This window comes from Schistocerca piceifrons, chromosome 3 (assembly GCF_021461385.2).
Source record: "Schistocerca piceifrons isolate TAMUIC-IGC-003096 chromosome 3, iqSchPice1.1, whole genome shotgun sequence".
Taxonomy (NCBI): domain Eukaryota; kingdom Metazoa; phylum Arthropoda; class Insecta; order Orthoptera; family Acrididae; genus Schistocerca; species Schistocerca piceifrons.
Window position 1 is genome coordinate 302857630 of NC_060140.1, and position 13039 is coordinate 302870668.

A 13039-nucleotide genomic window follows, 5' to 3' on the forward strand; every position below is an offset into this window, starting at 1 on the left:
GTGGAACGGCTTGCCATGCCATTTCCACCTGGCGCCTCAGTTGGACCAGCGTTCGTGCTGGACGTGCAGACCGCGTGAGACGACGCTTCATCCAGTCCCAAACATGCTCAATGGGAGACAGATCCGGAGATCTTGCTGGCCAGGGTAGTTGACTTATACCTTCTAGAGCATGTTGGGTGGCACGGGATGCATGCGGACGTGCATTGTCCTGTTGGAACAGCAAGTTCCCTTGCCGGTCTAGGAATGGTAGAACGATGGGTTCGATGATGGTTTGGATGTACCGTGCACTATTCAGTGTCCCCTCGACTATCACCAGTGGTGTACGGCCAGTGTAGGAGATCGCTCCCCACACCATGATGCCGGGTGTTGGCCCTGTGTGCCTCGATCGTATGCAGTCCCGATTGTGGCGCTCACCTGCACGGCGCCAAACACGCATACGACCATCATTGGCACCAAGGCAGAAGCGACTCTCATCGCTGAAGACGACACGTCTCCATTCGTCCCTCCATTCATGCCTGTCGCGACACCACTGTAGGCGGGCTGCACGATGTTGGGGCGTGAGCGGAAGACGGCCTAACGGTGTGCTGAACCGTAGCCCAGCTTCATGGAGACGGTTGCGAATGGTCCTCGCCGATACCCCAGGAGCAACAGTGTCCCTAATTTGCTGGGAAGTGGCGGTGCGGTCCCCTACGGCACTGCGTAGGATCCTACGGTCTTGGCGTGCATCCGTGCGTCGCTGCGGTCCGGTCCCAGGTCGACGGGCACGTGCACCTTCCGCCGACCACTGGCGACAATATCGATGTACTGTGGAGACCTCACGCCCCACGTGTTGAGCAATTCAGCGGTACGTCCACCCGGCCTCCCGCATGCCCACTATACACCCTCGCTCAAAGTCCATCAACTGCACATACGGTTCACGTCCACGCTGTCGCGGCATGCTACCAGTATTAAAGACTGCGATGGAGCTCCGTATGCCACGGCAAACTGGCTGACACTGACGGCGGAGGTGCACAAATGCTGAGCAGCTAGCGCCATTCGACGGCCAACACCGCGGTTCCTGGTGTGTCCGCTGTGCCGTGCGTGTGATCATTGCTTGTACAGCCCTCTCGCAGTGTCTGGAGCAAGTATGTTGGGTCTGACACACCGGTGTCAATGTGTTCTTTTTTCCATTTCCAGGAGTGTATATGTGTATACGAATTAGCTTATTTTAAATTGATCTAAATTTGTAAATACTTTGACATGTCCTATATCCTTGTTAACAGAGATCTACGGATGAATAAAGCTACTACTACTACTACTACTACTGCCACTGTCTCCTCTCTCACTTACATTGTCTCCTTTTTGGCTTTCTTTTCCTCTGCCACTGACTTCACTATACCTCAGCTCCTTAAAAATTCTGGTAGGGGGTCCAACTTATTATTTCTTCGGTCCAAACAGTGCGTCCTCCCCTGTAATTATGTGTTAAAGTTCGCCGATCTGGGAGGGCCCAGGATCCCCCACCCCCAAGCCTATGTATGGTCTCCACTCGTCTGTATTTTCATTGCCACAATCTTCTCTTTCTTTTGCCACCATCGACGGCTTTTTCTCTTACAGTGCCATTATCTCTCAGTGACCATCAGTGTATTCTTTCTCTTTCGCTCCCACTGCCATTGTCTTCCTCTGTCTGTCTTTCTCGTTCAGTGCCACTTTCTCTCTCCCACTGTCACTGCCTCCGTTCTTTCTCTCCTACTGGCACTGTCTCCTCTGTCTTCAAGTGTCACTGTCTGTTTACTACTCTCTTTCAGTGTAAAAAAGAACAAATTGTTCGCATAACAAAATTTTTTTACGAGGAAGATGGAATGAGGATTGAGTCCACTCGTTCCCCAGATTTCTGTCAGTCTTTTAAAGAGTAACATGTTCGCATTTTTCCGCTGGCTTCCTTATTTTACCCTCTACAGCAGGGTGTGTTGCTCATATAAAATGAGGTTTACAGGTTAGCAAAGTTTTGTCAGTTTATTTATATACTTTGAAACATTTATACATTTTGACACATATAAACAACAAATAAGTACACATAGTATAAGATCAACACAAAATCGTTTGCTTTGTATTTTTTCTGGATACTTTGCGCATCGATTTTCGTTCATCGAAAAGCCTGGTCCTCGCAGGGTAGCCGCGAGGTATAGGATGCCTTTCCACGGTTCGCGCGACTCCCTCCGTCGTAGGTTCGAGTCCTCCCTAGACATGAGTGTGTATGTTGTCCTCAGCGTAAGTCAGTTGAAGTTAGATTAGGTAATGTGTAAGCCTAGGGACCGATGATTTGGTCCCATAGGAACTTAAGACGAATTTCCAAATTTTGCAAAAAGCCTGGCGTATGGTTTGTAGGTATCTTAAAAGAGTTATCAGAAAAAATTTAATGAAATTTCAGTCTTTCCAGTTTTACGTAATTTTTGGCATTCATTTTAAGTTCTTTTCGGGCATGTTAAGAAACTTTGTAGCCCATTTTTGTCACTGCAGTATCACTTAGGCCATATTTGTGTAGGCATGAAGTGGTCATTCTACAGAAACAGCAGCGCGTCATAAGTTCTGTTGGCAAAAAAATGGCGTCCAAAACGTAGTTTGGTGACCACAGAATCCTTGCAGGACCTTGAAACCGTTGTTGTGTGTTCACAGAACTATATTTATGCCTCAGAGCAGATACTATGCACATATCTGACGTGCATAAGTGCTGTATACTTGAAGGATCTGATACAGTTCTCTGGGGACACCGTCGTAAGAACGGATGGTAAAAATTTCGACGTTTTGCCATGAACAGAAATTATAGAAGTTACCTTCCCACAAGAGGTAATTTTGGTATCCAAAATTAGTGGTTTTTCTAGTACACTATAACTTCATAACGGATATACATTTTCGAAAAAGGCAAAATGGCGATTCTAGAAGAATGCCTAAAGAACGTACAGTTAAAATTTGAGCCAATTGCTACGGTTAATTATTTAGGTAACTGCAGCTACAAAACCCGTTTTTGCCGTTTCCTGTGTAGGTATGGTAAATTGGAACTTCTGGATCTCGGTAGCGAATAACGATTGCAAACAAAGTTTTGAAGTTCGCCGAGAATATCATCTTAAGAATATGTGGTAAAAATTTCGAAGATATGTCATGAATACAAATTACAGAAGTGGCCATCCCTACAGTTGGTACTTTTCATACCCAAGAATCATGGTTTTTCGTGCTTTTCTTAGGAAACGCCCACGAACAAGCCGTGCTTCTACAAGCTGCCTCAAGTCCACCCTGTTGTTGTTGTTGTTGCTGTGGTCTTCAATCCTGAGACTGGTTTGATGCAGCTCTCCATGCTACTCTATCATGTGCAAGCTTCTTCATCTCACAGTACTTACTGCAACCTACATCCTTCTGAATCTGCTTAGTGCAATCATCTCTTGGTCTCTCTCTACGATTTTTACCCTCCACGCTGGCCTCTAATGCTAAATTTGTGATCCCTTGATGCCTCAGAACATGTCCTACCAACCGATCCCTTCTTTATGTCAAGTTGTGCCACAAAATCCTCTTCTCCCCAATTCTATTCAATACCTCCTCGTTAGTTATGGAATCTACCCATCTAATCTTCAGCATTTTTCTGTAGCACGACATTTCGAAAGCTTCTATTCTCTTCTTGTCTAAACTATTTATCGTCCATGTTTCACTTCCATATATGGCTACACTCCATACAAATACTTTCAGAAACGACTTCCTGACACTTAAATCTATACTCGACGTTAACAAATTTCTCTTCTTCAGAAACACTTTCCTTGCCATTGCCAGTCTACATTTTATATCCTCTCTACTTTGACCATCATCAGTTATTTTGCTCCCCAAATAGCAAACTCATTTACTACTTTAAGCGTCTCATTTCCTAATCTAATTCCCTCAGCATCACCCGACTTAATTCGACTACATTCCATTATCCTCGTTTTGCTTTTGTTGATGTTCATCTTATATTCTCCCTTCAAGACATTGTCCATTCCGTTCAACTGCTCTTCCAAGTCCTTTGTTGTCTCTGACAGAATTACAATGTCATCGGCGGACCTCAAAGTTTTTATTTCTTCTCCATGGATTTTATTACTTACTCCGAATTTTTCGTTTGTTTCCTTTACTGCTTGCTCAATATACAGATTAAATAACATCGGGGATAGGATACAACCCTGTCTCACTTCCTTCTCAACCACTGCATCTCTTTCATGCCCCTCGACTCTTATAACTGCCATCTGGTTTCCGTACAAATTGTAAATAGCCTTTCGCTCCCTGTGTTTTACCCCTGGCTCCTTTAGAATTTGAAAGAGAGTATTCCAGTCAACATTGTCAAAAGGTTTCCCTAAGCCTACAAAGGCTAGAAACGTAGGTTTGCCTTTCCTTAAGATAAGTCGTAGAGTCAGTATTGCCTCACGTGTTCCAATATTTCTACGGAATCCAAACTGATCTTCCCCGAGGTCGGCTTCTATCAGTTTTTCCATTCGTCTGTAAAGAATTCACGTTAGTATTTTGCAACTGTGACTTATTAAACTCATAGTTCGGTAATTTTCATATCTGTCAACACCTGATTTCTTTGGGATTATTATATTCTTCTTGAAGTCTGAGGGTATTTCGCCTGTCTCATACATCTTGCTCACCAGATGGTAGAGTTTTGTCAGGACTGGCTTTCCCAAGGCCGTCAGTAGTTCTAATGGAATGTTGTCCACTCCCGGGGCCTTGTTTCGACTCAGGTCTTTCAGTGCTCTGTCAAACTCATCACGCACTATCGTATCTCCTATTTCATCTTCATCTACATCCTCTTTCATTTCCATAATATTGTCCTCAAGTCCATCCTAGAACACATGTAATGCAGAAGAACCAACCGCTTTGCTCAATTTACTCAGACTGGAGGAAGTGTGTAATGTTTAAATTTTGAGCTAGTACTGTAGGATAGTTATAGTGAGCCTGTTCTTCCGACAGTTGTACAAATGGTCGCTTGGCCAAGGGCTATCCGAAACCCCTTTCCTGTGTGATCAATAGAACCCGAGATATGTCCACTTGAAAAGTCACATTTTCGTGTGCAGCTTTTTTGAACCGGATCGATAGCATCTACATGCTCTGTAATGGATAGAAAACCCTTTTCGCTGAGGATATAATTTAATATGCGACCGCTGGTTGAAAGAAGGCACAACTTGAAAAATTACATATTTTGTGCAAATTTTCGACCGTTATATGACCAGTGACAATAAAATCGTTGAGATGATTCACAGGATACGGAATGCTTAAAGTAGTCTGTCCAAGAAACGTATTTATGCAGGGGGCGCTGTCTGCGTCAAAAAGCAACCTATTAAATTGAAACACACCGAACATTGTGTTCAAAACTAGTGTCATCCGTGAGGCAATTGAAAATATGCCAGTGCTAGATCAATCCTTGAGACTAGTTGTCTCTTGAAAGTTTAGGAAAGGACTCATCTAGACGAGGTAATGCATCAGAATGTCTGCTGGAGCATTAATTGTCCACAGAACCGGAGGGCGCCCAGACTGACGGCCTCCAATGGGGAAACCCACTGACTGGGAAGCACGAAACAAACGTTGCTGTTGTTCTAGTCTGTCTAGTTGAGTCTTAACCTCATCCATTATGACCAACGGAATCGGGATGGCTTTGCAAAATCTTGGATTTGCTGTCAGCTTTAGGAAAATGTGGGTTTAATGTGAACCGCATTCCCCAAACCTGCTTCAAACTAAAACTGTCAGGGAAAAAACTATATTTTGTTCCAAATAAGGGAATACGTTTGAACTCAAAATAAATGCTAGAATTCTATTGCAAATGAGGGTGAGCAATGCAGAGCAGAAACTTTTTTTTTTTTTTTTTTTGCTATAGGGCAATGCAGTGAAGCATCACTAAAAGTGGAGCTAATGCAAACGAAAATTTTGTAGAGAGACTGACAAGGACTATGTTATACACTGACTCCTCGTGGGCTGCTGGTGGTTTCCACCCTTTATCAGTGCCACTAGTACTGATTCTTGTCAACTTATGACTGCATTCCTTAAGATTTCTTTGGGAAGAAACGTCTCACAACTGAATTCAGCAGTTTGCAGTTTTGTTTACATATTGTTGATGTCGTTAACAAGTGTTTGGACATAAATTTTTGGCCACTCTTTGCCTTTAAATACAACTATTTCTTTTTGTTTTGGGACGGATCCTGTGAAAAGTTTATCCTATTGCAGTTACTGAATGTTTTTTGTATTGCTCTTATAGTTGACAAATGCAGTTCAATAAAAATCTACCTTTCAATGATTTTGCGCTTTGCTTTGTACTTACTATGCAGCAGTAAATTTTTTAAAGATGTTGTCAGATATTGTCTGAATATCATTGACAAGCTTTACTCTCCAGTTTACCAAAATGATCTACCTCAGGGCAGCATACTTCTAAGTCTAGGGGACTCATGACCTCAGATGTTAAGTTCCATAGTGCTTAGAGCCATTTGAACCATTTGTTCACAGTACATTCGATCCAGTTCTTATATTGTGATGTAAGTAAATTACACAATAAGCCAGCCTTCTTGTCACAGTCTTCACTGTTGTCACCACTGTCAGTATTCTTGTCACTCTGTCCAGAAATTACGTCGTCCTTCCTGCCATGCAGGACAGTGGACACATAGCACTTCTTGAACCCTTTGATGACAGAATCTGGTGATACTTGCGCTGTGAAGAGAGAATGGACTAACACATGAGGCTGATGGAGTTAGTGCAAAATCTCCTTCTAAAAGTCAATCAGAATAGCGTTTTTAGAGACGGTCTTTAAAGGAAATGATTATTAGGACACCAACTACCTGCTGCTTTGAAGTCTTAACTACAGATGAAACTTTTGGATCTCTCTTTTATGCAGAAACTTGATTCTTCGCTTCAGGTGTGAGGTAATTTTTAAAGGCATTCAACTCTAGCATTGTTCTCTTAATGAGTAACAGATCAGGTCAGCGATTCCAGACAGCAGTTATCACTTTAACAATTAATTCTGCAGTCATCTAACCTTTTTGTCGACAACGAATTATCAGTACCTTATGGAAATTATCGTTGGGCAAAACGTAAGCGGGGGGAGGGGGGGGGGGGAATACTAACATCACAGTAACTTTAGCTGTTGTTCGTTTCGAGTCCAGTGTCCTAGGCATTTTCCTGTAGGATATCCTTAATGAAACGGCAGTTTGTAGATTTTTTTCCAATACGATACAATGCCACACATTAGATTCGCCCACACTTAACCTTTTGCCAGCTTCTCTATGAATATGTGCTGGTTTCAAAATTAACATCATCGCCTTTAACACTCATTGTTGAAATTTTACACCTTGGTTAGAGAAAAGCTGCGCCTGTACTGTTGAATGAAATAATGGAACTATGACCAAGGTATCTAAATGAAATGTCAGTGGTTATATTGTAGCGATATTATTAACACCTCATCGAAGTAAGGAACGACCACTAAGGTGGAAGTTTATATGGTTCGATAATATACCGGTATTTGTAGGGTCGTGCAGATAACCCTTAGCCTATTTCTTCGTGGTCAGATTTCAGGGAACAGTGCGGCTTATATTCGGGTCAATACGTTACACATAACCACGATTAAATTGTAAGGTAAAGCAACACATTTTACCATTGCAGTTTTTGCTAGTTATACAGGAGCAAAAGTTTCGTTGTAGTACACTTAACCTTATATAAAAAGCTCCTGGATACCTAAAAGTGATGTCTGACAGGGAACCCCCTGAGTGCGAGGTCGCAAGTTCTGTCTCTACTAAGGCTCATTTGAAAGTGCTGTGTTAACAATTATTACATAGAAAATTTTAGCCGCTAATACTCACCATGTGCATCAGGAAGGCGACAGAAAAATGAGTGTCCGGAAGGTGCAGAGATCAATCTTCTATTTCAAAAAATGGACATCCTCGACATTCAAGGAACATTAAAACAGACCATTAACTTGCACTATGAATGCCGAATAAAAAATGGCGCGCCGCAGTGATCACGAAGGTTCGCACCATTAAGATCGAAGGCGAGCACATTGGGAGTAAGAACTGTGCAGTACTTTCAGATAGGCATTCACTCTTAAAGAATGCGCGTAGACTCGTATTGGTGTAACGGGATGATGAAAACTGATGAAATGTAACAGCACGCAACCGAACGCGAACAGTCTGTTGTGGAGCTTATGGTGAAATTGACTAGGTAGCCTTTAAGGCGTAGCTGCAGACAGTTGATAATATGTTTAATCGTCGTCTGCTGATACTCGTATCCGAGTTTTCATTTCTCTCCTGAGATTTCCTTTCTCACGGTTCAGGCGTGGAAGTGTCGTTGATGCCTTAGCAATCCAGTCCTAGCGTGGAACAGGCGGCCACAGACATTACAGCTGATGGAAGGTGGAGGACATGGCTGAGCCTGGAGGAGCTTACATCTCCGGCGTTTGTCATCCTCCATTCTTCGACGTTCCAGCTCAAAGTTTTGAAGAGCATTTGAGGTAACTGAGCGCCAGCGACTTCGGTCTTCTGCTGTTGTGGACCAGTTACTCGGATCGATGTTCAAGTTTTTCAGATTTTTCTTGTACTGATCCTTATAACGTTTGAGAGGGGCACCTCGTGGCCTTTTACCTGTGCTCACTTCACTGAATAGCATTTGGCGTGGAAGTCTGTCATTTTTCATCCGCTGGACATGTCCGACCCGTCTGAGTTGATGCCCAATGACAAGAGCTTCCACGCTATACATTTTTGCTTTCTCAAGAACAGCCGTGTTGGATATGAAGTCATCCCATTTCAGGTTCATGATATATCTTAGCTTCTGTTGGTTGAAGCGTTCTAGTTTCTTCAGATCACAGCGATATAACGTCCAGGTTTCGCAACCATAGAGCAGGGAGGAAATGACTACAGCTTTGTACACCATCAGTTTGGTGTACAGTGTTAGGTCTTTATTCAGGAAGACACGCTTTGTAAGACGTCCAAATGCTACATGGGCAGCACGTAATCTATTCTCCACGTCTTTTCCAGATGAGCAGTTAGATGACAGTATGCTTCCCAGGTAGAGGAAATAGTCCACTTGTTCCAAGGGTGTATCATAAATGGATATGCTGAAGTCAGGAACGGAGGAGCCAGGAGTTGGCTGCACCATCACCTTTGTCTTTGGAATATTGATGGAGAGACCAAATCGTTCGTACGCCCTGCTGAAGGAATCAACTGACAGCTGCAACTCTGCAGGTGAATGAGCTGGAGAAGCATTGTCATCAGCATACTGCAGCTCTGTCACACGAGTGGTACTGGTGAACCTTTTTGAATGGAGTCTGGACTGGTTGAATAATCCTCCATCAAACCTGTACTTTAGTTCTATTCCTGCATTGTTTACGGTTGTCTTGTAAAGCATAGCTGCCAGATACAATGCAAATAATGTTGGTGCAAGAATGCATCCTTGTTTAAACCCACTTGTTATTGGGAATTCACCAGTCGTTTCATTCTGGCAGAGGACCTGTCCAGTCATATCATCGTGGAGAGCTTCATTCAGGTCAACAAAATGTTTAGGGCAGCCGAAGCGTTTTAAGACCATCCACATGGCTTCTCTGGGAACTGTATCAAAGGCCTTTTCTAGATCGTAGAAAACATATAGTAAAGGCTTTTGCTGTTCTCTGCACTTCTCCTGTAGTTGTCATGCACAGAAAATCATGTCAATTGTCCCTCTTGAAGGTCGAAACCCGTATTGAGACTAAGGTAGTATAGTCTCTGAAAGTGTCTGGAGGCGATTTAAAGGGATTCTTGCAAAAATTTTGCCAGTGACAGAGAGTAGAGATATTCCCCGGTAGTTACCACAGACGCTTCTGTCGCCCTTCTTGAAGATGGTGACAATTGTGGAGTTCTTCAAGTCAGCTGGTACCTTGCGGGTTTCCCACATTAATAGAATGAGTGAGAAGAGTCTAGTTTTTAGAGGCAAGCCGCCACCATCAGTAAGCTCCATCGGGATGCTGTCAGGTCCAGCAGCCTTCCCAGGTTTCACACTCTTGAGTGCCTTGCAGAATTCTTGAAAAGTTGGAGGATCAGCCATCCAGGGTTTTGGGGGGTGCTGTGGGACATTTTTGAGAAAATCTCTAGCGGCAGTAGAAGGGCGGTTTAACAGTGAGCTGAAGTGCTCTTTCCAACGATTTAAGATGTCCTGACTTTCAGTAAGAATGGTGGAGTTGTCAGCAGCTTTCAGTGTTCCTGATGAGGAGCGGATAGGTCCATACAGCTCTTTAATACCAGCGTAGAAGCCACGCAGGTTCCTTGCATCGGAAAGATTTTGGAGTTCTGTGGCTTTCTGTTGCCACCATTTGTTCTTGATTACTCGTATTTTACTTTGACATTTCTGCTTGAGTTCTTGAAAGTGTGCTTTCTTTTCTGCGCAGGACGGATCTTGAGCAAGGGATAGGTAAGCATCCCGCTTTGCATTGATGATGGCTTGGATTTCTCCATGGTTGTCATCAAACCAGTCACTTCTTTTCCGTGCACTAAAACCAACAACATTCTCAGCAGTTTCTTTGATGATGTTCTTTAATGTGGTCCATGGTTGTCATCAAACCAGTCACTTCTTTTCCGTGCACTAAAACCAACAACATTCTCAGCAGTTTCTTTGATGATGTTCTTTAATGTGGTCCATTCTTGTTCGACGTCATCTGTGGTTGCTGGAGCTTTGTTAAGTTGTTCAGACAGTATGTCTTGGAAGTGTGAGCGAACGTTTTTGTTGTTCAGGTTGCTTATGTTGAATTTTCTGCGTGGTGGGTTTGAAAAGTGGGATCGTGGCTTGCGATACTTTGGTACTCTCAAACGGCTGACTAAAAGTATATGGTCAGCCCAGCACTCATCGATGTTTAGTGCTGCTTTTGTGATGAGAATGTCTTTCTTGTCACGCTGTCGCGTAATAACGTAGTCTATAAGATGCCAATGTTTGGAGCGTGGGTGCATCCATGTGGTCTTATAGCGGTTACGCAAACGGAATTGGGTATTGGAGATGAAAAGCTCGTGCTCAGCACATAGACCAAGAAGTAACAACCCATTTGCATTGCAGTTTACCACCCCTTGTTTACCCATGACCTCTCTCCAAAAACGGTTGTCCCTTCCCATTCTGGCATTGAAATCACCAAGTAAAATTAATTTATCTTGAATGGGTATTTTAGAGAGAGTACTGTTCAGTTGGTGGTAGAACTGATTCTTTGTGTCTTCATCACTGTCTAAAGTAGGAGCATATGCAGAGACGAAGGTGATGAATCTGGCTGAACCAATGGGTACTCTGAGTCATCAGTCTTCCATTAATTGAGACAGGTGCAAGTCGAAGATCTTTCACTATTTTCGTTTTTACGACAAATCCTGCACCATGGATGCGTGGTTCTCCTGCATCCTTTCCCTTCCAGAAGATGGTGTACCCTGAACGTACCTCACTAATGTGTCCCTCACCTGAGAGTCTTGTCTCACTCAAGGCAGCTATGTCTATATCTAGCCGGGCTAGTCCTTGGGTGATAAGAGCGGTTCTTCTCTCTGGCCTGTAGTTGTTCACGTCCAGGAGGGTCCTCACATTCCATGTCCCTATTGTCATAATCATTTCATTCTTCTTTTGTTTACGTCCGCAGTATAAGGAATGACCTACTGGGTGCGGATTCCCAGCCCGGTTAAAGTGTGACTTCCGATGTTTAGCCCACATTTTGTAGGGCCTTCCCCATCCAGGGTGGGCAGCGGTCATCCGAAATAGGCCTGCCCAGTCGCAGATGCAGGACCGGATTCCTGAGTAGTCACACGGGTTCTCAGGAAGGCGACCATCAGACACCTGCCGCCAATGTGCAGGTCCAGACTAGTAGCTTCCAGCCTCACTCGGAGCCTGCTACCATCGTCCTTATCCCATCGCCATTGGTCTTTAGAGAAAATGACAGGAGAAATTGCCATTTGCGTGAATTTATTTCAGGTGGATTACAGCTTGCGAGGAAGTGACCCACACACTATGATTCTGGAACAATTCATCACGGCACATATGTATGTGATATGTGACTTCCGGTACCAGAACTGCAACGAACTGCCGCGAGCTCAATGATGGCTGAGCGGCGCCTTTACAGTCAGTTCGTCTGGCATGACCTCTTCCGCCTCCACGATCGTTGAGAACCTGGGATATAAGATTCTTCTTCCGCTCGTTTCGCCGTTGGGTCGAAGGGTAGATAATAGATACTAGAGAGGAAAGTGAAAGACACCCTTGGGCCTCGGAAACCTAATACCGTTGGGGTCGAAGAAACCAAGAGTTGGCCGAGGGGTGCCGGATAGGAAAAGAAACAGGAGAAGCCTGACGCAAGTAAGTGGAAGTAATGCCAGGCTTAGCTAAGGGCCCGTGTGGTTGTCACCCACATACTCCCAAGACGGGAGCCCCCTGTTTACATTAATATAAACGTACACCATTGCTCTACGAATGGGAACTTTTTCAGAATGAAAAATATTTTCTAGCTAAATATGTTTAATAGGCACGGAGAAAACCAACATCCACAGGCTGAATTTTTCCGCTGATTCCAAGTGATATGAACTGCAATCTCACACACTTTTCAGGAGCGGTAGTTTGTCGAAAGGAGTATGATTTTTATACGCAGACCAGGAATCAAGCAAAAACAAATTATTTTGACCTGTTATCGGCCAGGAGGAATGCTCATGCCATAGTTGTAGTTCTCTTACGCTCTTTCCCCACTGTTGTTTGCAGTAACGTAAACATTCTCTACTTCCCTTGGAAGATCAAGCACACGAGAAAGAATAGTAGGGGAAAGAGCAGCTCTCACAGGACAGTAAATAACTTTCTAGCCAATTTACCATCCAGAGTAACAGTTGGCATTATTGTATATGACTGCGTTAAGATGTCGATGTTAGTTGATCTTGATACAACTCTCTTGGTACCTTTAACTTCCAGGCTCCCTTTCACACGCATTTCCTCCTCAAATGCCTATTGGTCGAAGTTGAAACCAAATTACTTACTGGACGATAGGATAAGTTTGGTTATCTCATCTACAAATTTACGGATCGATTCTGAAGTTTGCTGT

At 43.7% G+C, this 13039-nt stretch overlaps 1 protein-coding gene across 1 annotated transcript in view; it reads right to left on the bottom strand.

Moving 5' to 3' along the window:
* The window catches only part of LOC124788611, a 69121-nt gene that overhangs the window by 38999 nt on the left and 17083 nt on the right, over nt 1-13039 (bottom strand). The window contains exons 2-3 of the mRNA XM_047255881.1: nt 10558-11248; nt 9877-10486 (exon numbers count right to left, since the gene is read on the bottom strand). Coding sequence (XP_047111837.1) covers nt 9877-10486; nt 10558-11248 — 1301 coding nt within the window. The remainder of the gene's footprint in view (nt 1-9876; nt 10487-10557; nt 11249-13039) is intronic.